We start from the raw sequence: 26,646 nt of genomic DNA on the forward strand, positions 1-26,646 counted from the left end.
GATTTAGGGATCCTCGGCCAGTCTTCCTAGCAGATCCTCTCCACTTCTGTCAGGTTGGATGGTAAATGTTGGTGGTCATTTTCAAATCTCTCCAGAAATGCTCAATTGGGTTTAGGTCAGGGCTCTGGCTGGGCCAGTCAAGAATGGTCCCAAAGTTATTCCGAAGCCACTCGTTTGTTATTTTAGCTGTGTGCTTAGGGTCATTGTCTTGATGAACCTTCAGCCCAGTCTGAGGTCCTGAGCACTCTGGAAGAGGTTTTCTGCCAGGAAATCTCTGAAATTAATCTTTCCTTCAACTGAAACCAGTCATCCTGTCTGCATCTGAAAAACAAATGCAATGAAACAAAGAGGGAAACATTTAAAGCGGTCTGAATACTTTTCGTACCCACTGTACATCTCAGGAGATGGATGATGGAATGGCATGAAGAAACAATAATACTACACTAGTTTTGATGGAGCAGAAGGAAGCGCATCAGACAAGATAATATGTGATTCTCACTTCAAATCGCTGCAGCTATGTAGGACAGCAGAACACAAAATGTTCAGACACAATGCTCTGTTAACAGGATCTGAATGCACAAAAAACTCATAAATGAAAGAGAAAATCTAAAGAAATGAATTGAAATAACATATTTTCATCACAGCTGTAAGACTGCAACTGCTTAATTCTTCTGTGTCACTTGAGGCCTGGAACCTAGTCAGTCTGGACACTCTCCTTTTCTTTGTGATGTAAATAAATCTCATCCGGTTTTGGTTCGTGTTAGTTGCTGCCAGAGTTGTTGTGAGCGGCATCAGGGATGGCATAGCCTTTTGTGTGAGATGACACCCTCTGCTGGCAGGATGCAAAAATTGGTATTTTGTCAATTAACACATGCAGTGTTTCTTATGCCATTTTTCCAATTTGTACATCCTTCCATCTCTTTTTTGAAAAGCAATATTGAATTTTGATATTCAATGTATTATTCCTTAATACAAGATGAAAGGCAATTTGCATAGCAAGGAAGTTAGAAGAGCAAAACCAAATGATTAAATTAACCTGCTTTGGCATAATTTAGAAAACACAGTGAAATACTTTTAATATTAGCTTAATTACCCATTTGTCTTTCAACACGTAAATAATGGGGTTGTAATGACATCTTAAGATACTGAAAGAGAGAAGATAGCAGAACTCCAGACTGTTACTGTTGATATGTTAGTGTTTAGACCTGAGGCTTCTTTGCTAAACAAGTAGGCCTATTCAGAAGGTGGTTTTTGATGCCATATATGAATTATTTTGTCAATAACAGTAGCATGAAATTTTCATTGTCAATTGACTGGAGTCTTAAAAGAAAAACAAAAGATCAAACTACTGTTTCTTTTTATATATGCATTTATTACATACTCCACTCTATAGTTTGTTTTTACATAAAGCGCATAAAAATAACATATTTTGTACATGAGTAAAACAAGTGGCAGGGAAACATATTCTCCAGGGTTTACAGTATGTCTTCTGAGTTCAGAGTTTAGGGATCACTCAGATTCTTTCACTTATTCACTGATTCATTTGTGCACACACACACACACACACACACACACACACACACACACACACACACACACACACACACACACACACACACACACACACACACACACACACACACACACACACACACACACACACACAAATGCTGTACAAGGGAACTCCCAAGTGACTTTCCACTTGTTCATTTTAACAAATACGAAGAGAGTAAGAATTCCTCAGTGTGTTTGGTCCAGAGTCGTGAATTCCATAAAATCATTTGGCAAAAGTTCCAAACTTTTTTTGAATGGACTTTTGGAAGTATGAACATAATCTTTGAGGATAGTGTCCACTTGACTTAAAGAAGTCATCGCGATTAAGACAAATGATCCTTAAGCTGCAGTAGAGACTTCTGTCTTGCTTGTTGAAACGGAGGTCTCATCCTCCACCATGCCGCCCATCCCAATAGTACTCAACATGCAGTTACGGAACTGAAACAGAGAGCACAGAGGACAAATGCAGGAACTGACAACGGATGTTGAAGCATTGGAAAATAGTGGCATCGATAGAAAACACAGAACCAACCTGTTTGTTCAACAGCACGTAGATGACAGCGTTGTACAGGGCTGAGCTCTTTGCAAAGAAAGCAGGGATGGATGCTGTCAGAGCTGTGAAGGCAGCTCCTTTATTCAGGAAGATCCAGGCAGCAAAGCTGGCATACGGTACCCAGGCCACCAGAAAGCCCAACACCATCAAGAGGCACATACGTGTTACTTCCTTCTCAGCTTTCTGAGTAGAAGCTGAGTCCTGCTGCTGGGCGGCTGCCTGTAGAGTTTATTTACATAAAAAGATAACAGACGTGACTTAATTATTGAATTCAGACCTCAAATGCAGTTTGTTAAAGTGATTCATTACAACTCATATAAATGTGGCAGGAACAACTTCACTTACAGCTTTGACTGTCATCACCAGGCTTCCATACGTGAAAAAAATGAGGAAGACAGGAACCATGAAGTGACAACAAAACATGTATGTGACGTATGACTCGTTGTTGAAGCCTGGAGCCAGAGTGTAGTAGTCAGGTCCGCAGGAGCACTGCATGCCCTCAGGAATGTACCTGTGGGATATTTTAGAAAAGACAATAATGCATTTATTCAAAGAAGACAACATTCACCCTCTGCTAGTGCAGTATTTCTTTCTCTTGAGTTTAAAAATACGCAAGCATTACCTGGACCAGCCAACAAGTGGGGGTGCAGCACAAGCCATAGCCATGATCCAGGTGAAAAGGACTCCAGCTCCAGCATGGGAGCCGGTGAATTTGAAGCTTCCCATGGGTTTGCAAACGACAATGTACCTCTCAACAGCCAGGACGACCAGGGACCAGAGAGCAACTTGCCCTGCAGGGAGAGACGAGCATAAAAAAAGGTTATACATGCATATTATAGACATGAAGCATACTTTATTCTACCATCTTTTTTCCTACCTCCGAGTGTGGCCATGAATCCCTCAAGAGTGCAGAAGAGGGGTCCAAGAATGAAGTAGCCATAAAAAGAAGATGTGATGGTGATGGTGAAGCCGAAGGCGCACATGATGAGTCCGGCCACAGCCAGGTTCACCAGGATGAAGTTGAGAGGTTGCTGAAGCTTCTTGTTTGTGAATGTCACATACAACGTCAGTGCATTGATGGGAGTTCCAGTGATGATCAGGAAAAACATGTAGGCAGCTAGAAGCTTGTACATGATGGGGTCCACCATATAGAACTGAGGGTACTCAAAAGGACTTCTAACAATCCCAGTCCTGTTGGACATGGGGATGTAGAAGTTCTGGCCCTCCGTGCCGTTGGCATCCATGCCCATCTTTGTTGCTCTATCGTCTTAAATTCTCTGTGACAGTACAGTTGACCGACACAAGATCCAGCACCAAGTGGAGTGATTTTTATACCTTCCCACTTACCTTGTAGTTTAAGTGCTAAAATGGATTAGCAGGATTGTGAGGTTGGACAGAAGTTAAGAGGCCAGTAATTTACCCTGACACCTTATGCTGTGGAGAAATAACTTGTTCCACTTTTCATGTCCGGATGAACTCTGTTAAGCCTGACTGAATAAAAGGGGAATCTGCTTTTATGGCTTTAGAGCATTACCAGCGTAATACAGGACACATGACTCAAGACATAAAGATGCAATGGCCCAGTCTTCGAAAGCTGAAAGAGGAGTGGACTAAATGTCATCACATCAATGTTAAAGAGGCTGATAATTGAAAAGGAGAAGATGTTTTAAAAGTCATTGCTGCTAAATAAACAAGGCTCAAGGTCATGAATCAAGGGCTGTCACACTGTGCTTCTGCATCATAGTTTATCTTATATACAAACACATATGCGCACATAGACATACTATACTGCTGTAGGGCTATATGTAGGGCTTTGGACTTGAGCTGAGACAACTAATCAAAGGATTTGCACTGTTTGTGTCAATGTACAGCGAGCGCAATCGTAAGCATCACTATCCTGATGGGATTGACTTCACTATCCTCTTGTCCTACAAAGACATTAACCTGATGTAGCAAAAGCTTACCAACACAACTTCAACACCGACCTTTATTTGTTTTCTTCTTTTATCCATGTCAACAGTACTGAAGGAGATCCACTATGAAGTAACTTTCAAGTCAAAGACATTATTAACTACCCTGATCGAAGTAGCTAACTGATGAAATAGATTAAATTAAAGATATAGAAAGATAAATACAGTATACTGCACATCATTACAAAACGTTTGTAGGTACGTACGTAAATATATTTTTTCATGACAACACACAACCTCCTTTTAATTTAAATGTCCTTTTCGCATACATTTAATCAATTTTTTTTTTGGTTTAACAGCATTAGACATATAGTAACACTGTAGAGCCACCAGTACTGAGAATAACACCTTTCACCTTTACAACACTGGAAGTCTGTCAGCTGGCAGCCTCAAAGCCTGACTTATCACCTCAGTAAAAGGCTTAAAACACAATCTGGTAAGGTCATTAAAAAAAATTTACTTACCTTAGTCACCCTGGAAAAAAAGACAACTACACAAACCAGTGAACTCACGTGAATGAAAGCTTTGGCTGAAGGTTTTAGTTTGGTTTTTTTTTAATGGGAACCTGTTCCTTGAAAGCAGTAGGATTACAAGAAAGCACACCCTCCTGTTTAGGTTTATATTTCACCACCTAATTACAATAATTCTGATCCTCACTATGTCTTAATATTAGATAAATTCAACCTCATACTCTAGACCATATCGTGATATTATGTTCCTGCTTTTTTGGATTAATTGTATTTTCACTTATAAAATGTGTGTTTGTATATTTTGTAAGGTGACCTTGGGTGACCTGAATGGTGCCTCTAAATAAAATGAATACATTAATTAATTAATTACAAAACCTATTCCAATCCTATTCCAATGATCATCAACAGGTATGATCCATCTGTCTGAAAGCAGAGGTTTTCAGGTATGTGTTCTCAAACAATGTCAATAAGGAACGAAATCAACAATGGTCAATTGTTGCTCCAGACGATGTGGAGTCCATCATTCTACAGTGAGAAGGTGTATCCATCCCTGCAAGTTAAACCCAAGTATCAATTGTCAAGAGAAAGGCACCTTTACTTAAAAAGAAAAGAAAAAGAAAATTACATGGCAGCACCAAGTAGTTCTGTCTGATTTCATTTGAACAAATAACAAGATTTCTGGAACAATATCCTTTCCCCTTTTAGTCTGTTAATACCAAAGCGGAGAAGTTCGGCCATGATACCCAATACCACATTTGACGCATCACAATGTAACAATAAAACCACCTTATACCACTTGGTGGAAACATGATGATTTATGCTTGTCTTGCAGCCCCCTGGCCACCTTTTGAGCTCCGTAGTTGTAGCACTTGGGAAGTACAATTTTTGGGTTTTTTTTTCTGTTTGTTTTAAATAATTTACCGAGAAGTAAACGTTAAGAAGTAAAAAGGGAGGGGGCGATTTGGCAGACTCAAAGGTCTTCCCAAAAAAAAAAAAAAAGTGTTTCTATAACCTATTCAAAAGTGGATAAGACTTCCACTGACATCTATAATAATCAGCTCTCAGTCCTACTGGCAGGTTAGAGAAACACACTTCCTCAACCCTCATACTAAACACTGGTGTCCCACAGGGCTGTGTGCTGAGCCCTCTCCTCTACTCCCTCTTCACCTACGACTGCACACCTGTACGTTCCAACACCATTATCAAGTTTGCAGACGACACAACGGTGATTGGCTTCATCACCAACAATGATGAGTCGGCCTACAGGGAAGAGGTCGAGCGCCTAGCTGACTGGTGCACCAACAATAACCTGGCCCTCAACACAAGTACATGTAGACCAAGGAGCTCATTGTGGACTTCAGGAAAACCAAAGGTGGCGCACAAATCCCCATCCGTATTGACGGGACAGAGGTTGAGCGTGTCACCAGCTTTAAGTTCCTGGGTGTCCACATCTCCGAGGACCTCTCTTGGATCCTCAACACCTCAACCCTGATCAAGAAGGCTCACCAGCGCCTTTTCTTCCTGAGGAAACTGAAGAAGGCCCATCTGTCTACTCAGATCCTGGTGAACTTTTACCGCTGCACCATCGAGAGCATCCTCACCAACTGCATGGCGGTTGCTCTGTAGCTGATCGGAAAACTCTCCAGCTGGTGGTGAAAACTGTCCAACGGGTCACCGGTTCCCCACTTCCCACCATCGAGGCTGTCTAGCACAGAAGATGTCTGCGGAGGGTGCGCAGTTTCATCAAGGACAGCTCCCACCCCAGCCACAGTCTGTTTGCCCTCTTCCCCTCAGGGAGGCGATACAGGGCCCTCCGTTCACGGACTAGTAGGTTCAGAAGCAGCTTCTTCCCTTGTGCTGTCACCCTGCTAAACTCTGCATTCCCATTGCACACACTGTACCTCATTATTTTATACCACTGTACATTCCGCACTTTCTGCCTCTTTCCACTTCTGGTTTGATACTACATTTCGTTGTCTCAGTACGTGTACACTGTGCAATGACAATAAAGTTGAATCTAATCTAATCTAATCTACTTCGAAACACTGCCGTAATTGCAGGTTTTGGCTGTAGCTCCATTTGGCTGTGTAATTATCGCCATCGGGATAGACATATTCATTTTCACAGAGTCTGATGCATTTGAGGGGAGAAGGGCTCCGTCAACTCACTTTTTTAGTTGTTAAAACACATTTAACAAGCAAAGTATCTTATAGGGAAGCTTTGACACTGACAACTTAATTTCAAGATAAAGGGAGAGGTACAGAATCTATTTGATCAATCTGGAATGAAGCAAGCAGCTCACCTGTTGTGCAAGGCTAATTCCTGAAGTCCTGTCAAAAACAACAACGTGTTAGAACTGTCTTGCTAAACTGGCTTAACTCATGTACAGATGCTTTGTCACAGCTGGTCTGAACTGAAGTGCTGAACTGAAACTTTGGACAATGACAGCCCCCCACCAACTTGATTTGACCAACCAGCAGGAGCTGCACTGTAACTTTAATAAACTGTATGTAATTTATACTTGAATATACTGTATATGAATGATGGGTAATAATTTGTCAAAGCCATTTATTCAGTATGTTATTAACTAACTCAATAACCAGCATTAGGGGTAAAGATGGACTGATTTCTGATTGTTCTGTTCAGATTGAGAGCTGGGATTAACCACAGCAGAACAAATGACACAGTAACATATCAAAGGCTGGTGGCCCCTTAGCTTTTGTTAGTTAATATTTAGGTTGTTCATGCAATAAAGTTGGTAAAGATTTCTAATGAGGTTTTTTTTTTCTTAAGTACTTTACTCCGATCGTCCTGCTTCAAAAACGTATAATCTGTTGATAGCAGTGGTAGCAGATATTTACAAGAAGAAAAAAAAGGCATTGTAATTTAATGGTTAGGACTCCACCTCCTGGCTGCAAACGTCTTGGTGTTGCAGCAAACAAATCTCCCTGCCACCTCCAAACGCCATGTTCAGGACACTGAGCAGCCCTGCAGTGCTGCAAACAAAGCAAATAGAAGTGTGCAGAGGAACTGCAAGAGAATATGTGAACAACACTGTAATTATTTTGGAGCTATGCAACTTCCAATAAAAGTATTTAGCAAAGTGACAATAAATTATTTTTTTTATTTGTAGCCTAAGTGTGTTTGGTGAATTTGTGTCTTTTATCAGTTCAGTTTTAATTGAAGTATAGCCTCAGTACCTTCAATAATTACAATGTAGCCAATTTCAGTAATGACTTAAATAGTTACTTTCACATTTCATATTGATCATATTGACTTTTTTCATTTATAGGAAAATGAATGGTCATAAGTGTGGTGAATATCAGATTCCTCACAAAAGATCTTGGAAACATTTTGGTGTATAAAGCCACATCAGTCTCTGGCTCACTGTTTTCACGGCAGAACTGTGAACAGCTCAACTCTGCTTTGCTCAACTGATACTGAACACACCCTGGATCTGGAACTTCAGAGAGAATCATCATTTTTCTCTTCTTCCTTTTCCTAATATCAAGAACAGGATTAAAAATTATTTATGACTGTACCTTTTTATATTTTCCAAACCTTCAGATGTGATTTGTATTTCAGGCTCCTATTTTCTCAGCATCAGTGTTAGTCAGTGAGTATGGGCATTAGGGTGGTGATCTTTACAGCAGGATGTGCGTGCCAGCCATAAGCCACGTGTGTACCAAAGTATCTTCTGCAACTCCGATACAAACTAACATAAGTTCAGTAACAAGACTTCTTTAATACACCGTGTCACACAGTCCTCTCATCATCACCTTCAATGGGTTCTTTAAGTATTTATGTGTAAACTCGATTTTCAAAACGAAAGCTGTGGCATCATATTGAATTATTAAAATCTTCACATCAAATCCAAAACAATTCTGATGGAAAAAAGTGGATTTCACCTTTCCGCAATCAAAACCAACAAAGAGAATTAAAAACTACCCAAATTTTGACCTTAGACGTGACAGTAAAAAAAGAGCGGAGCAATGTCTTGACTTAAGGTCACTGCCCTTGATTGCTTTCTCTAAGTCAATTATCAGTCAGACCTGAGCTGTTCACTTCCCTCACAATCCTGCTGTAATCTAATTTTACTAATTTGAGGATAACCTTAAGAAGGTATAAAACAGCCACATCAGCATATGCAACCTATGTGAGTTTGGCTCCTCAGACTGACAGCGTTGGTGTTTTCCATCGGCTCAAGCTCTAGCAAACAGGACAAGTGAAGATGGGTTGGGATGGAGGATTCGAGCCCAACGGCACGGAGGGCCAGAACTTCTACATCCCCATGTCCAACAGGACTGGGATTGTTAGAAGTCCTTTTGAGTACCCTCAGTTCTATATGGTGGACCCCATCATGTACAAGCTTCTAGCTGCCTACATGTTTTTCCTGATCATCACTGGAACTCCCATCAATGCACTGACGTTGTATGTGACATTCACAAACAAGAAGCTTCAGCAACCTCTCAACTTCATCCTGGTGAACCTGGCTGTGGCCGGACTCATCATGTGCGCCTTCGGCTTCACCATCACCATCACATCTTCTTTTTTTGGCTACTTTGTTCTTGGACCCCTCTTCTGCACTCTTGAAGGATTCATGGCCACACTCGGAGGTAGGAAAAAAGATGGTAGAATAAAGTATGCTTCATGTCTATAATATGCATGTATAACCTTTTTTTATGCTCGTCTCTCCCTGCAGGACAAGTTGCTCTCTGGTCCCTGGTCGTCCTGGCTGTTGAGAGGTACATTGTCGTTTGCAAACCCATGGGAAGCTTCAAATTCACCGGCTCCCATGCTGGAGCTGGAGTCCTTTTCACCTGGATCATGGCTATGGCTTGTGCTGCACCCCCACTTGTTGGCTGGTCCAGGTAATGCTTGCATATTTTTAAACTCAAGAGAAAGAAATACTGCACTAGCAGAGGGTAAATGTTGTCTTCTTTGAATAAATGCATTATTGTCTTTTCTAAAATATCCCACAGGTACATTCCTGAGGGCATGCAGTGCTCCTGCGGACCTGACTACTACACTCTGGCTCCAGGCTTCAACAACGAGTCATACGTCACATACATGTTTTGTTGTCACTTCATGGTTCCTGTCTTCCTCATTTTTTTCACATATGGAAGCCTGGTGATGACAGTCAAAGCTGTAAGTGAAGTTGTTCCTGCCACATTTATATGAGTTGTAATGAATCACTTTAACAAACGGGATTTGAGGTCTCAATAATTGAGTCACGTCTGTTATCTTTTTATATAAATAAACTCTACAGGCAGCCGCCCAGCAGCAGGACTCAGCTTCTACTCAGAAAGCTGAGAAGGAAGTAACACGTATGTGCCTCTTGATGGTGTTGGGCTTTCTGGTGGCCTGGGTACCGTATGCCAGCTTTGCTGCCTGGATCTTCCTGAATAAAGGAGCTGCCTTCACAGCTCTGACAGCATCCATCCCTGCTTTCTTTGCAAAGAGCTCAGCCCTGTACAACGCTGTCATCTACGTGCTGTTGAACAAACAGGTTGGTTCTGTGTTTTCTATCAATGCCACTATTTTCCAATGCTTCAACATCCGTTGTCAGTTCCTGCATTTGTCGTCTGTGCTCTCTGTTTCAGTTCCGTAACTGCATGTTGAGTACTATTGGGATGGGCGGCATGGTGGAGGATGAGACCTCCGTTTCAACAAGCAAGACAGAAGTCTCTACTGCAGCTTAAGGATCATTTGTCTTAATCGCGATGACTTCTTTAAGTCAAGTGGACACTTTCCTCCAAAAGTCCATTCAAAAACAGTTTGGAACTTTTGCCAAATTATTTTATGGAATTCACAACTCTGGACGAAACACACTGAGGAATTATTTCTCTCTTCGTATTTGTACAAATTAACAACTGGAAAGTCACTTTGGGAGTTCCCTTGTACGGCATTTGTGTGTGTGTGTGTGTGTGTGTGTGTGTGTGTGTGTGAAATAATTTGAGTGATCTATAAACTGTGAACTCAGAAGACACACTGTAAACCCGTAAATACTTAACTGATGAATTTTTAGTCATCTGTGGGGTGTTTTCATGCAGCTGTATCGGGAACATGTTTCACTGGTGTACAAGTGGCATTATTTTTATTTATTTAAAGAAAAACAAGCAAAAAAAAAATCTGTAGAGTTTGATAGATAATAAATGCATGCATAAAACAAAAAATACTGGTGTCATCATTTAACTTATGATGGTTTGATTTATCCGCTGCTGCAAATCAACACATGTTTGTACATACACATTTTTTTAGAATTAAAATAGAAATGCTGTGGGAAAAAAGTAGACTAGAGTTAAAAGATCTAGTCTAAATGAGTGGTCTAGTCCTGTCATTTAGATCAATAATGTTTGTCTCAAACATTATAAAAGCACATACAGAATGTGACACACTAAATGCACTTCTCATGTCCTCTGTAACTGAAAATATTCACAATTAATATTTTACAGTTGATTGAGGCGATGTCATGACATGCTCAAAGATTCGACCCAATATATTTTTGTTATTCACAAAAGCCTGAATGTTAGCTTAAGTTGACACACTGAATGAAATACAGAACTGTCAAAGCTACTGGCTCCTTGGATGGCCATGTGCCACATCCAGCTTTTTTTTTTTTTTTTTTTTTTTTTTACCTTGTCTGCACACATATTATTGATTGATACCATGACGGTAGAAACCAAAAGTGTATATATGTGCATTATTACTATATGTAATATATACATATATATACGCACACATATGCGTACACATACATAAATATACACATACAAACCCAGTGTTTTTTTTTTTTTTTTTTTTTTTTTTTTTTTTTTTGGGGGGGGGGGGGGGGTGACGACATCCACTGCCAATCCAGGAAGCAGGAACACACGGAGACACACGTCAAGCACTGGAAATCTGCAACAAAAAACCACAAACAAAGCACGAAACCGGCACGGAGCCAACCAAAACACGAACAGCAATCGACCTAAATCTTGAGATCTGATCGCAGTCTGAGCTAAGCTATCGCTACCGCTACCTAAACCCAAAAACTAGAGAGCCAGCATGCAGGTGAACAAGCCAGTGTGTATGTCTATGTGTGTGTGTGTGTATGTATATGATCATGCGTGTGTGTGTGTGTGTGTGTGTGTGTGTGTGTGTGTGTGTGTGTGTGTGCATGTGACTAAATGACTATATGTGTGTATGTGTGTGTGTGTGTGTGTGTGTGTGTGTGTGTAATAAACCAAACAAAGCTCCACCTGAAGTGTATCTATAGTGGGGGAGGGGGGGGAGCGACCCCGCCACCCGCGAGACCAGAGGCCGACAAGGAAGAGCCCGGAACCCAGGCCACCGGCAAACCCCACAGAGGGGAGAAGTAGGAGGGAGGCAACCCACCGCCTGCGAGGCCCCCCCCCCGCCCGGCGGCGGCCGAGGGGGCCCGCGGGCGGGGCCCCCACGGCGCGGAAAGAAGCAGCCAGGGATCCCGCGGCGGCGGACCGCGACCCAGGCAATCCCCGGCCACCCGGTCCGGGCCGGACACGCGGCCAGGAGGCCCTCACCCTTCAGGCCAACGACCCCCACCCGGCAGGGGGCCAGCCTGCCCGGAGAGACAGAGCCGCCCCGGCCGCCGACGCGGGCAGGCGCACCCGTCCCCCACGAAAGTGGCCCTCCAAGACCAGAGGGGCGCCCCGCCGTAGAGGCAGCGGGGGGGACCGGAGACGGGCCCGGAGAGAGGGAACCCCCCAACAAGGCGACACCCGCGCAGGCCCGACAACGGAGGGCCCCAGACCCAGGCATCCCATTCATTCATCCATTCACCTATCCGATACCTATACTAATAATAATATAATATACTATACATAATAATAATAATAATAATACTAATAATAATAATAATAATAATAATAATAATAACCATCTTTGTATAATATAATATTGATAAATTATTAAGTTTTTGATGTCCTGCCAATGGAGGCTCAAATCCTCCATGGCAGGACCCTTCCATACCGCATTCTCACCGACACAGACATACAATCACGCACCGTTTCCCCCTCCCCGGGGGGGTCCAGCACCGCCAGAAGGCACCCCAGGCTGCACGGCGGGCCCCGCCAGGCCCGGGTAACCTGACCCACCCGTCCGAGGCCCAGGCCGGTGAGGGAACGCGGGTGATGTGGGACCCCCTCCCGCCCCTTGTGTTGAGTGCATGTGATTAATGCCATAAAAACAGGGAGGAGGGAGGGCCAAGCATCGATTGACACCGACCCCCCCCCCCTCCCGAACTACGTGTCCTTGTCGAGTGTATTTATAAAGTGTTGAATGTGCAGTGTCTAGTTTGCTGTTAAAACCGTGAGGCGGGGAGTGCCGGGCCACGCAGGACAGTGCCCCCCACGACCCGGACCCCCCGCCTTTCGCCTATGTGCGTATGAATCGTGTAGGGGGGACAAGAGGGGGAGCGGAGGCCGAAGCCAGGAGGCAGGACCAGCAAAGCTGGCCCTGATAAGACACCTGCGTCCCCCCACCGGCCATCCAGTAGACGGGGGCCGGCCCCCCGAGCCAGGCCAGGGCCCCACCGTACCTCCACGGGCGCCCCCGGAGCCGCCGGAGCCCCCAGACGGAGGGGGAAACGGTCCAACATCCTCCCATTCATACTGACAACATAAGACATAGATACCTGGGAATGGCGCCACCCCGCCGCCGCGCCCGCCCGTGCACCCCCCGGTCAGGGGAGGCCCGATCTCCGGACCCGGCCCCACCCCCCCCCGAGGCCACCCCGGCGGACACCCCAAGGGTCACGGAGTCCCCACATCCGCAGGGGCACTTGGCCCCCGCCCAGCGACGGAGGACCAAGGCAGCAATGCCCCCCCAGCGCAGACAGCCACCCCCCACCCAGGCAGGACCGGGCCCTCCGGGCGGGACCCCCACGTCCACGGCCCAGCCCCCCCCAGGAGGCCCGGAGACGCCCAAGCCACCGCCCCCCGCCCGAGCCCTCCCCAGCCACCCCCCCCACCGCCATGAGGTACCCCCCCCCACAGGCCCCCAAGGCCCCCACCGGCCAGGGACAGGACCCCGCGGCCCCACCCACCGCCCCCCAGGGGCCACCAGAGGCCCGCGCCCCAGACCCCCCAAGCCGACCCCCAACCCCAAGGGCTACGAGATCACCCCCCCCCCCGCCCCCACTAGGTAACGAGGCCAATAATCGGGGACCACAGAGAGTGCAATTCAGCCGAGTGTTGTTCAGTGGAGGCAGACATTATCTCACTACTAATATGATCTGATAAAAGATTCCTAAAATGGTTAATACATAAACTGGATTTTTGTTTCCAATTTACTAGAATGGTTTTCTTTGCGATACATAAGGCAGTGAGAATCCGGTGTGTCCAATTAGGATCTATTTGAGTGTCTCCCAGGTGACCTAATATACACACCGTGGGGCACACTGGGATTCTGTGGTCGATCCATGTGGATAAATCCTCACAAATCTCCTTCCAGAACCTCTGTACCGGTGTACAGAACCATAAAGCATGCATATAATTATCTGGGGTGTTCTCTGTGCACTGTGAACAGATATTAGAGGTGACAAAGCCCATCTGGAACATCCTTTGTCCAGTATAATGTATTCTATGAAGAACTTTATACTGTATAAGTTGTAAGTTTGGGTTTTTAGTCATAGTAAACGTATTTAAGCATATTTGTGACCAAGAAAGCTGGTCGGTATTCAGAGAGAGATCCGCCTCCCACTTGGAGATCGGGAGAGAGACTGACTCGTCCAGTTTAGACACTAACCTGTAAAGTTTTGATAACAACTTTAAATTGCTTAGATTTAATAAATCTATTATCTTAGCGGGAAGTTGTAAGTCTAATTGTCTAATTTTGTATGTTTTATTTATTATGGCCTTGAGTTGTTGATACTCTAAAAATTTACTCCTGCTAACTCCGTATTGAACCATAAGTGTATTGAAAGGTACAAACTGTCCTCCTACAATTACGTGCTGTAAATACCGTATTCCTTGATCTCTCCATTGAACAAAGTTAACCATCTTTTTATCATTTTTCACGATGTCTGGGTTGTTCCATATGGGTGTACGGTCACATGGAAAAAGTGAAATTTTAGCTACTTTAAGAAATTCCCACCAAGCTGATAAAGTTGTGCTAATATTAATGCTTTTGAAACATTGATGACGTTTGATACTTTGACTAATAAATGGTAACTCTGAGATTTCTAGTTCGTTGCAAAACACTTGCTCTGAGTCCAGCCATTGACTATCTAAAGGATGATCCTTTGACCATTTTACAATATACTGTAATTTATTGGCAAGGAAGTAATACTGAAAATTAGGTAGCTCTAAACCTCCATATTCTTTAGATTTCTGCAATGTCTTTAAACTAATGCGTGGAGTTTTATTTTTCCACAGAAATTTTGAAACACCTGAGTCCAGCGATTTAAACCAGGAAATAGGGGGTTTGAATGGTATCATTGAGAAAAAATAATTTACTTTTGGTAAAACCATCATTTTAATGGTGGCTATTCTACCCATGAGTGAAATGGGGAGAGAGCTCCATCTAGCAAGATCATCTTCTATTTTCTTTATAAGCTGAACATAATTTAATTTTATTAACTCTGACAGCCTAGGGGAGATGTTTATGCCTAAATATCTAATGTTCCCTGATTGTAATTGAGTATTGGATATATTCCTAAAATTGCAGTTCACGCACAAAACGGTGGATTTAGACCAATTAATAGAATAATCAGACAGAGATGAAAATCCCTCTATAAGTGCAATTGTCTGTGATAGTGAAGATCGTGAGTTCTGGAGGAAGAGGAGTACGTCATCCGCATAAAGACTTATTTTGTGCTCTACTATTTTGCATTGTATACCTTTAATATTTTGATTTTGTCTAATAGCTGCTGCTAAAGGTTCGATAAATATTGCAAATAATGAGGGAGATAGAGGGCAACCCTGTCTAGTGCCTCTTTGCAAGGTAAAACTTGTAGAGATTTGATCATTTGTCCTTACACGTGCCTTGGGAGAGCTGTATAATATTTTTACCCAGTCAATGAAAGATTCACCAAATCCAAATTTATGTAAGGTTGCCAATAGAAACTTCCAATTTACCTTATCGAATGCTTTTTCCGCGTCTAAGGATATAATAGTAGTTTCCTGTTTATTGATACTGGAATAATCTATAATATTTAATAATCTGCGAATATTAGTAGAGGAATGTCTACCTTTAATAAAGCCTGTTTGATCCGGATGTATAATAGAAGGGGTGACTCTTTTCAGACGTTCAGTAAGGGCCTTGCTAATTATTTTAAGGTCTACATTTATTAATGAAATTGGGCGGTAGCTCGATGGGAGCAAGTGATCTTTATCCGGTTTTAATAGAAGACTAATATTAGCAGAGTTCATATTTAAGGGTAAGCTTTTATTTTCCCTAATATTTAGAATCATTTTATAAAATGTTGGTGCTAATATGCTCCAGAATTCCTTATAAAATTCAGCTGGGAAACCGTCTGGGCCCGGAGCTTTATTATTGGGCATATGTTGAAGAGCTTCATGGAGTTCTCCTATTGAGAGTGGTGAATCTAAATTCGTAACCTGTTCCTGATGTAACTTTGGCAGGTTAATTTCTCCAAGAAACTCATTAATGGATTGATCAGATGGTTCAATTTGTGACGAGTATAATTTGTAGTAAAAGTCTCTAAAGATTGAATTTATTAAACAGGGATCATGTGTAACTTCCCCTGACTGGTCCTTAATAGATGTTATGGTTGTTTTTTCTTTGTTTAATTTTAATTGATTGGCTAAATATTTTCCTGATCTGTTAGCATGTGCAAAGTTTTCCAGGCGAAGCCTTTGTACTAGAAACTGCGTTTTTGCGTCAATTATTTTATTTAATTCTATTTTAGTTTTCCTTATTTTGCTAAGGATACGTTCATCTGCAGAAGTCTGGAAGGCCTCCTCTAGCGTCTTTATTTCACCTTCTAATTCTTTTGTTTTTGAGTTGTCTTTTCTTTTTTTATTTGACGAAAAGGAAATTATTTTGCCTCGCATTACTGCTTTCCCAGCTTCCCATAGAACGCTTGCTGATATTTCCGGCTGGTCGTTAATTTGCAAAAAAATGTCCCATTCTTTCTTAAAAAAGTTAGTAAAGTCGGGGTCTTTGAGTAATGATGTATTAAATCTCCAAACTTTGGAGGATGATACGCTCCCCCTCTTCCCCAGAGTGAAAGAAACAGGTGCGTGATCGCTAATATTGATTGGGTGTATTTGTGATTCTGAGATATCTCTCATCAGAGAGCTACTGACTAGAAAATAGTCTAACCTAGAGTATGAGTGATGAACGGCTGAGAAAAAAGTGTAGTTCCTAAGGGTTGGGTGTAAAGAGCGCCATGTATCGCAAAGACCCAGATCATTCATGTATTGCTTAACAATACTTGCTGACTGCCAACTCCTGTGTCCGCCTGCATTACTGAGCCTGTCCACTCCAGGGTCCAGAACCATGTTGAAGTCTCCTCCGATGATGACTGTGTTGTCTAGGTGAGCAGAAAGTGAGGTGAAAAAAGAGTGAAAAAACGAGGAGTCATCAACATTTGGACCATATACATTAGAAATACATAAATTCAAGCTTTGAATTTGCAAGACTAAAATTAAATATCTACCCTCTGAGTCAATGTGTGTGTCCTTTACAGTGAAATTTACTCTTTTATTAATGAGAATTGCTACCCCTCTTTGTCTGGAGTTGTAACAGGCGGAATAAGCGTGCGGAAATTCTGGCGTGGCCAATGCATCTGCTGAAGCTTTAACTAAGTGTGTTTCTTGTAGTAAAACAATGTCTGCTTGCAGAGTTTGAATTTGATTAAGAAGTTTTAATCTCTTTACTGTGTTCCCGGCCCCGTTTACGTTCCAGGTGACGAACTTTAATTTATCCATAATCCAATCACTGAAAATAACATTATATGTAAATGGTAATGTTGCAGGAGTTGGATGTGTGTGTGCCATGTTAATCTAAATGTATGTTTGTACCAATTAACCAACCGGAAAGTGCAGCAGAGTGAGACATGGAGGGAAAGAGGAAAAAAGGAGTGTGACAATTGGGGTGGGGTGAGGGGGAGGGAAATAATTCTAACCATAATTAAAAGAAAAAAGAAAACAGAAAAAGAGATAGAGAAGAGGGGGAAAAGAAAAGAAAAAAAAGAAACGATCACCGATGTGTGACTGTAACTCATTGAGACTAGCAGATCAAAAATTATAAATACCTTAATATGTGCCGAAAATTTTTATGAAACTTTATCTGATCTAATCACCCAGTGTTTATAAAGCTATCTCTCTAACTAATTATCAAATGTTTATAAAGCTATATCTGATCTAGTCACCATTTAGTGAGAGAGAAAGAGAAAGGAAAAAAAAGGCAAATTGTACTTATCTCTCAGAAGAGCCACGGCGTGATGTTGGGGTTCCGGTAAAGCTCCCCGTTCACGTACAGCCGGTCCACGGTGATGACAGCCCGACATCCCTCCGAAATGAGCCTCCTCCGGACCGGGAAGAGGACTCGGCGACGGTCCAGGATCTCCCGGGGGAACTGGTCGTTCACGGAGAACGGCAGTCCGCGCAGCTGTGGCCCCCGTCTTCTCACCAGCTCTTTCTGCTTAAAGTGTTCAAACTTGGCAACAATGGGTCTGGGTCTCTGGGCTTCCGATCTTCTTCCTCCAAGGCGATGGACGCGGTGAAACGTGATGGAATTCGCCATGTCTTCGGGAAGCTTCAGGTGGTTGCGGATGAAATCATGAACAGCTGCTTCCGGATCTTCATCAGATTTTTCTGGGATCCCAGAGAATACTAAATTGTCCCGCATGCTTCTGCTTTGAAGGTCTAAATTTGCCTCTTTCATGGTCTTATTGTCCCTTTTAAGCTGGCTCATCCCCTCTGTCAGAGATTTTACCGACTCCTTTAAATCCCGGTGTTGTGCCAAAAAGTGATTGCCTGCCAGAATCTGATTTCTGGCCGCGGGAGCGCGCACAGCAGCCCGTTGAGCGATAGCGCTAAAACGTCAGATTTTCAGATTATGAAGCTCAAGAATGAGATCAAGTCATATTTAGGCAGAAACAACTTTCCATTAACTGTATTTGGCCTTCAATCAATTTTGGGCAGGTGAAAATGCCTATTTTGTGTTGTAATGGTCCTTTAAAAGAGTTAAAAGCAATCCTGTGAGCTCTAGTGTTTATATTATGAAGCTCAAGAATGAGATCAAATCATATTTAGGTAGAAACAACCTTTCATTAACTGTATTTGGCCTTCAATCAATTTTTGGCAGGTGAAAAGACCCATTTTCAGGGGAGAAATCAGATTCTGGCAGGCAATCACTTTTTGGTACGACACCGGTTTTCAGCCGCGAGCGACTCCACCTGCCGTTGGCTGTATTCCAGGGAGGTCTGGAGCGCTTGTATCTCCTTGTGCAGGACCTCCAGGAGGGACAGACGGTTCTCAAAGCCACTTAGCCGGGCGTCGATGGACAGCAGGGCGTCTGTAGTGGTGTTACCTGGGGGGGAGACGGCTCCAGGTGATTTCTCGTCCCGGGATCTTTTTGACGATGAGGCGTTCGGGGTAGCTGCGTCTTTTTTCCCCATTACAATTCGATTGTAACTTTCTTCCATATACTCCTGCAGGGACTCTATGGTTTCTTCCTGATCCAGATTATTTATATCTATGTAACCTCTCTGTTGAATAAGTTTTCACTTACTGTACAATTTACTATTTGTTTGATAACCAAAAGTATATTTTTCAGCTCGACATTGAATGCTGCTGCTGTCTCTGTGTACCTCGTGCTCCTACCACATCTCCCCAGCTTTTTTTTTTTTAAATAATGTGCAGGTACTCAAAGACTACATAACTCCCTTTACACAAGTTTCTTGTATCAATACAAGAAAGAAGAATGGTGCGGATTCTGTTTTGTATACAAAGTGCTTCTATCACTTTGTATACAGTGTCACACACAAATGTGTGGCCTGGCCACCTTAAACTAGGAACAACTATCCTATTGTTACCATATTTAGCATTGCTGACGTGACCAAGTAAGGGATGACCAGGCTCATATACTGTATACGCTCGTCTAATCAATGTTGTTATACCAGCCTCCATAATACGCCACTCTCAGCAGGTTTTATGCCTGTTTTTCAGTCAAATTAAAACATTGCACGTGGTAAAGAGATAAAACGAATGGATACATAAAAACACAAAATTAACATTTTAATTTTTAAACGAGATCCTTCCTTTGAGAGCTTCGAGATAATAAAACAAGTGAACACTGCCCCCTCCTGGAGGTTACAGGAAATGAAACAATGGTCTGCTGATGTCACTTCAATGACCAGTATGATTCAAATTGTGCTGTATTTGAAAGAGTTACGACTGTTTCATGTATTTCATTGCAGGAACTAGAAAAACAAGTATTACACATCAGTCGAGATCGTATTACAGTTCAAAGGGGTTCAATTACTTTTAAACATACCCTTCTGCTCTACCCTGGACCATCTAGCTCATCTATAGCCCTTCATTTCCAGCTGATAACCCAACTCTAATTGTCATGCTGTGGGCACAGGCACTGTAATTTTCTTCAAAGAGCCTGATCTGGACACCTGCATGTGCTTAGTCTCTCTGTCAGGGGCCCGGAAGAGGCGAGTGTGGCCTCTCTTTGTTCTAATTGCTCAGATCAGATAGGAGGGACTGCATGCAGAGCAAATGTTCACAGTGAGAAAGGCTGAAAGGACATAATGGTCTTGCTAGCAGCAATCTGTATGCAGCAGTGTTGTTAGTGTTTACCTCCAGTTACATGATACCAGTACCCTCCACAGTTTTAGAAACAGTGGCACATCGTGGGTAACAATGGGCATTGCAAAAATGTTGACTCTTTTGCAGTGATTATAATGAATATTACATAATGTTATATCTTAACTTTGTCTATTTTTTTGTTTAAGCATATGATTATCAGTATGTGCAATGATTGCCTTTCGCATGTCATGTCAAATGAATTCACAAAAATGTTTAGCATGACCAATAATTCAAATGTGATTCAGATCTATGTGAAAGTGAAAGTGAATGATGTCAGCATGTTGCTGAAAACACAGACCGAATGAAATGGGGCACATTTTAATTTTTCTTTTTCTCACCCCTGTGTGAAATGCTCTGGGAGTCAAAGTGACCTCATCAAAGGGCGGTAAGTTAAAGAGGAAACATTTGTGCTTTATTTCATGTTTTATTTCCACCATAAAAAAACTCACAAATAATAAAAACTGATATGACAACAGTAGCCAGCGGAGAGTTTTTCAAATTTTCTTCAGTAAATTTTAACCCAATTTCATATAGAGCAGCTGCAGTTCTGTTAGATTTTGGGCATGTTCTCCATGCCGTTTTTATTTTGGGGGGTACTGAGGGCTATTCAGTCAAAAATTTCCAAAATATAAAGAAATAAACAAAACAAAAAAATGGATTCCAAGCAGTATTCCATTATCAGAGTCTTACGAAATACGTCATCATCATCCCGTTTTTATCAGTCACTAAAGACTTGAACAACGAACACCTTGTGCTTTTCTCAGATGAGCCATCCTCTTACACAACACAGCAGTTTTTTCTTCTAAATCTTTAACAAATTACTAAAGCACTTAGACCTTAGAAAAAGTTGTCTCCTAAATCAAATTCATTAATGTTACTTAATCGTTGCATGGTGCTCCTTTCCAATTTTTTCAAAGGAGTTCAAATGGATAAAAATTATACTCAAATCTTTAAAAAAAAAAAAAATAGCCACGATAGCTTCACAGAAGACACACTCACTTTGATATCTGGCCTGACAATCAAAATATCCATAAATGAATATTCAGCACAACTCCCTCAAGGAAATAACAAACTAACAAGATAAAGGTACAAATGCACAGAATACAACCTTACTTGTACCTTACTGTACATGAGTGTTTTTTGGTATTTTTTTCATGTCTTATATTTAATGTATCAAATCACACCCAATAATAATAATAATAATAATAATAATAAACAATAATAACAAGATTCAGTGAAACAGCATAAATGATTATTCTTTGTCACTGTTACTGAAACAGAACTGATTTATATCTTAAGGACAATGGGGATCCTTATTGATTATCAGGAAATCTACTGATAACAAATGTATGCACTCAAATGACAAAAATTACATTACATACATAAATACAGTACATACTGTACATTACACTTCAGAATATAAACTGTAAGTGTAGTTAGAGTGTAGGTCCAAATAAAAGCATGAACTATTAACAGGTTTCTCACTTGCTTCATGGATTTGAGATGCTGTGATACATTTTTATAGCTAAAACAAGTATTTAGCTAACAAATGAAATATTGTTGACTCTTATAGATAGACCTTAAATAAACCGATGTCCCAGAGTCCAGATGTGTCATACGGGAGGGGGATCCATTCGTAGTAATAAAATATAACACTTCTAATTTTGCTTTAATTTCTGTGGAAATCATATAATGATTTGTACACTGGGCTCCTCTAATGGTGGGATCATTGTGCTTTGTGGCACATTTAATTATGGAATAAATGAGTACAAAACGGACATCACTTCAATTCAATTCAATTCAATTCCATTCATAATTAAGCCCAAAAGATGAATTACATTTTTCAGTATAGGGGTCAGATCACTACCACTGGGTTGCACGCAAGGAAAAGTAGGATTGGCTCCAGCAGACCTCTGTGACGAAGCGCTGAAGCAGGTATACATAATGGATTGATAGATGGCGATCAGATCAATACTCTTGACTTGCTCCCAAACTTTGATTTGTGTACATGTTCCTTCTTGTATTTTTTTTATTATGCTTTTTTTATTGTTTGGTTTCAGCAGTTTTCTTAACTTTTTTTGAAAATGTGATGTATTAATACATTTCAGTGGTATTTTACATATTCAAACTCAAAGTCAAATCTCATTGACAAAAATCATGGGCCCCTGAGAAGCCATGTTATTCTCTCTTTCATCAAGGACTGTTTTGCCAAGATATGTTTGTGGTAAATTAAAGCTGACCTGTGACTGGTTGACACTCGCTTGTCTCTGGAGCCGCCTACTATAATCCGCCTTCGACTGACGGAAACTGTCTTGCCTAAGGGGACCAAAACTCTCCTCTGGCTGGTCAAAGCTGCTCTCGCTGTAGAGTCGTTGTCTCATTTCACTTGAGCGTTTTCCTGAAGCACTCCTGGTCGGGTACCTCTGACCAGTCTTGTACCAACCAGTCTCTTTGAACACAAACCAAATATTCCCTGACCAGAGGACAACATTAACAAAACCAAAAACCTGCAGGATGAAAAGGCAGAGGGACGAGTGTAAGTGGAATATTTTATCCAGACGGGGTGCTATTGATTGCCGGAATACGTACAGCAGATGTGTTAAGGCGAGACCAGAGAGGCTCCTGCGTAGCTGCACATGTGTTTTCCTGAGCTCTACAGGCCGAGATGAGAAGAAGCACCAGCCTTGGGTTTGTGGCAGTCTTGATATCAGAAAGAGTTTTGGCCCAATAGCAACTGCTGACCAGCCACAGGAGGGAAAAGATGACAGTAACAACGAAGTCCTGCTCAGGACAGAAAAACACATAAATGAAGATCATATTTGAATTATATATATGTATATGTATATATAAAAATGTGTTATATTTAATGTGTATGATTAAGCATGCGCGTCTATTTTTTATTGCAGGGACAAAATTAGATGTTCATGGCATATAAACGACATAACAGTTGAAAAACCTCAATAAAATACAGAAAAACATTTAATAAATCTTCACGTAATTTGATGTTTTGAGGAGAAATAAATACAAAACGAAACTGAGCTCAGAGAGACAGGGGCAACTGAGAAAGGCAAATATTCTCGAGTACTTTAGTCAATCTTTCATCAGTGTTAATAAATATCATAACCTTTAACATTTACAAATGTCAAACACAATGTAGGGATTTTTATTGATGTGTTGAATAGTGTGATTATTGTGGACAATACACTCATACTTCTGCTTTTCAAACAGACACACTGCTCAGGTCCAAGGTCACTCCAGCAACAGCTTCCTCTTCAGCATTTGATCTTAAGAAATATGATTCATTGCTCCTCATAATACTGCTATGAAATTCATGGCAATGCACAAGACAGATGATTGTTAAATTTAAAAAGTCACCAACCACAAGTGGGCCTCTGTTGTTCTTCAGGTACTTGTTCTGGTAGAAGACGTAAACGATCGTTGCCAGGAGCGAGTACAGAAAAGCAAAGACGCCCACAGCGAGAAAAAACTGAGCAGCTGGGGAAAAATCGCCATCCAGGAAAATAACCTCCTCTTGCTTTGCCTCACACAATGGAGCCTTGAAGTGCGCTTGCTGTAACCTGCATGACAGAAAGAGAAGGTTCATGGTGACAGGAGAGAAAATGGTCTTCAAACTGAGATGTGCTGTGATTCTCTCCCGAACAAAAGGGTGTTATTCTAACCACCCACTTTTCACTTGCACTGAGGAGCATGCTCATTAGTGCTGAACAAAGAGCAGCAAGGTTTGAGGGCACCTTTTGATTATTTTTGGAAATAATACTCTGTGCTTCTTAGGACAAAATGGATAAATAATAAAATCCAAGGTTTAGGGTTTATTGCCAATTCTATTTGACAAATACAAATTATTTTCTGATCCAGTTTTGTTCTAAATGCACCCCTTAAAAATGCGGTTACAACTGATTTAAAGTAAACCCCCCTCGCTCCGTGTGTTTAGGCATGAATCAACTTATATAAAACCAAAATATTGGTTCAATTTAACCTAATGGATTAAGGAAAATGCTTTCATTTGAAAAGTCTGGAGTAAAGTTTCCAGTTGAGCCACATTTGAATCACAGATTTCCAATAGAGAAAAAGCTTTTACTTCATAGCTAATAACTTCTCCAGTTTCACTTTACTGACTTGTAGCAGAAAACAGCCTGTGATTTCTCCCAAAGGGCAGGATTAAGCAGAAGACACGGAAACAGGCCGATGCATGTCAATCATTCCAGGTCTGTGTGTGTGTGTGTGTGTGTGTGTGTGTGTGTGTGTGTGTGTGTGTGTGTGTGTGTGTGTGTGTGTGTGTGTGTGTGTGTGTGTGTGTGTGTGTGTTTCAGCAGGTGTCAAAAGCTTGTGTCACTGCCACTGAATTTCAAAACAGATCAGTGTTGCAAAGTGTGGTGAGGAGCCACATGGAGGAGAACTCGTCACTGACCACCCCCTAGGTAGCTTGTGTTTTGGTTCAGCAAAAAAACGTTAAGAACAAATCGTTTTAAAGTTATCTTAAGAAGAGGGATGTGTGCTTTTTTTTTCTTTCGGTGTCATTTCTAATATGATCTGAAGCTTAAGTAGAGCACACTTATAGCACAGTGTGAGTGTGATAATGTTTAATTAATCAATTGATTAATAATCCTTCGGTGTGTATAAATGTGGGGGGCAGGTAGGCTACTTGTCTCCATGGGAAGGGTACTAGCTTATGATGAATAAATTAATATTATTAAAAATTAACCCAAACAATAATAGATGGAGCTGTTTTACTTTTATGCATGGCAATTTTATATTGATTACATGTCCCATTTGTCTTGCTTTTATATTGTTAATGTAATAAAACTGAATTTCTGCAGCATAACAAGCTCCAAAAAGAGAACAAGAGAACCTGGAAGGTCAAGTCGACAGAAAGAAGTTTAAAGTACATTGTCAAACAAAGTTAAAAAACCAGGGGTCCAGCAGCGTTATTTTAAACTGTGCAAGCTTCAAGAGAAAACAGCTCCTCCTTCTAATCCTGGCAACCTGATGGATCAGAGCTGTGATATATGAACACTTTTCTGTCCCTTCTTTGAAAATAGAAGAGCGATTAGTAGGACATGCTTGGTTTGGTTTGAATTGGCATACGTGCTCTGCATTCATCTATGGGATCAAGGGTGAACATGAAATCATTTTCACCCTCCCTTTTTTATGTCAGATATTTGGATGCTATATAAAAGAAAGAAAGAAGAAGAAAAACTAACTGTACCTGAACGGATATCCAAAATCAATTTTGATGGTAAGGTTGCTCTGCCTCTTGTTTGCACAGTCCACCCTAACCTGGAGATGACCATAGTATCCTCCACATGTTGCAAATGCACAAATGGCAAAAATCTGTGGAAAAAAGAAAGCCATTAAAGTGTAATTTGTTTATGTGGATTTCCCATGCAACAAATCAGCGTGAGCACGGATCACATCAATAATCTACATGAATGATTATTAGGTTTGAAAACAAAACCTGAATAATTTAACGGTAGGAAGAAAACTAGCAGAGCTGCGTACTGTGCGCTGGAGGGAGGCCACAGCAGTACAGCAAGATTCAGTTTGTACATGCAACACATCTTTTGGGAGTTGATAAGTGTTTTGTGTTTATTTTTTTTTCTCTTGCAACATAAAATGTAAAAATAATTAAAGCTTAACTTAGTGTCATCATTTTAGAGCTTACAAAAATATGGTTCTTTACTAAGGAAATAATCACAAACGTTATTTATCATACTCAAGGATCCAATTTGTTTTATACAATGTCCTTTATACTACAGTACAAACAAAGAGGAGCATCATGTCTTTTATTCCAAATGCAGAATGGAAACAATTAAAAGAAAAAACAAACTTACCGGAGCAAATATAACCATACACATTTAAAGATCACAGAGCCCAACTCCACACAGTGCCAGCAGCTGTAGTAATCAGGTTGAGATGTAAGTGAAGCAGACAGGGAACCAGAGCAACTGCCTGAGCAGAGGGGAGGGCTGACAGGAGGTCCCTGAGGAGGAGTCTATTTAACGCCACATTCAGTCACAACCCTTCCAATAATTCATTTATGAACACTCCAATAAACCGTAAATACCACAAATAAGTGAAAATGTACAACACATGTGGCTTAATGTATGTATGTGATATTGAAAGGAAAACAATATCTTTTGGTTCACTTTTTTATTTGGCCGAAGATTATGTTTCAAAATAAGGTCACATGAGTTATAGGAAACAAATATCTAGGGCATCACATGATTTTTTTGTGTACTATCTGAACTAATTTTGGTTACTAGACAGAGTTC

General features: G+C 41.4%; 3 protein-coding genes across 3 annotated transcripts; 1 reads left to right on the forward strand and 2 right to left on the reverse strand.

The window, feature by feature from the left end:
- Window positions 1–1,351: 1,351 nt before the first annotated feature.
- LOC133448593 (green-sensitive opsin-like) lies at window positions 1,352–3,416 on the reverse strand. The gene is made up of 5 exons (XM_061727265.1): window positions 2,985–3,416; window positions 2,730–2,898; window positions 2,453–2,618; window positions 2,087–2,326; window positions 1,352–1,992 (listed from the first exon to the last, which is right to left on the reverse strand). Exons 1-5 carry the CDS (start codon window positions 3,355–3,357, stop codon window positions 1,894–1,896), a joined length of 1,047 nt encoding a protein of 348 aa, XP_061583249.1. The 5' UTR covers window positions 3,358–3,416; the 3' UTR covers window positions 1,352–1,893.
- A 5,292-nt stretch (window positions 3,417–8,708) lies between these two features.
- On the forward strand, window positions 8,709–10,496 carry LOC133448594 (green-sensitive opsin-like). Its single transcript, XM_061727266.1, has 5 exons — window positions 8,709–9,163; window positions 9,250–9,418; window positions 9,530–9,695; window positions 9,817–10,056; window positions 10,151–10,496. Exons 1-5 carry the CDS (start codon window positions 8,779–8,781, stop codon window positions 10,247–10,249), a joined length of 1,059 nt encoding a protein of 352 aa, XP_061583250.1. The 5' UTR covers window positions 8,709–8,778; the 3' UTR covers window positions 10,250–10,496.
- An 11,249-nt stretch (window positions 10,497–21,745) lies between these two features.
- On the reverse strand, window positions 21,746–26,307 carry synprb (synaptoporin b). Its single transcript, XM_061728522.1, has 5 exons — window positions 26,206–26,307; window positions 25,581–25,705; window positions 23,733–23,931; window positions 22,943–23,134; window positions 21,746–22,860 (listed from the first exon to the last, which is right to left on the reverse strand). The coding sequence occupies exons 1-5, from the start codon at window positions 26,227–26,229 to the stop codon at window positions 22,489–22,491; spliced, it is 912 nt and encodes a 303-aa protein (XP_061584506.1). The 5' UTR covers window positions 26,230–26,307; the 3' UTR covers window positions 21,746–22,488.
- Window positions 26,308–26,646: the final 339 nt, after the last annotated feature.

The sequence above is a fragment of the Cololabis saira genome, chromosome 8 (genome assembly GCF_033807715.1).
Source record: "Cololabis saira isolate AMF1-May2022 chromosome 8, fColSai1.1, whole genome shotgun sequence".
Taxonomy (NCBI): Eukaryota; Metazoa; Chordata; class Actinopteri; order Beloniformes; family Belonidae; genus Cololabis; species Cololabis saira.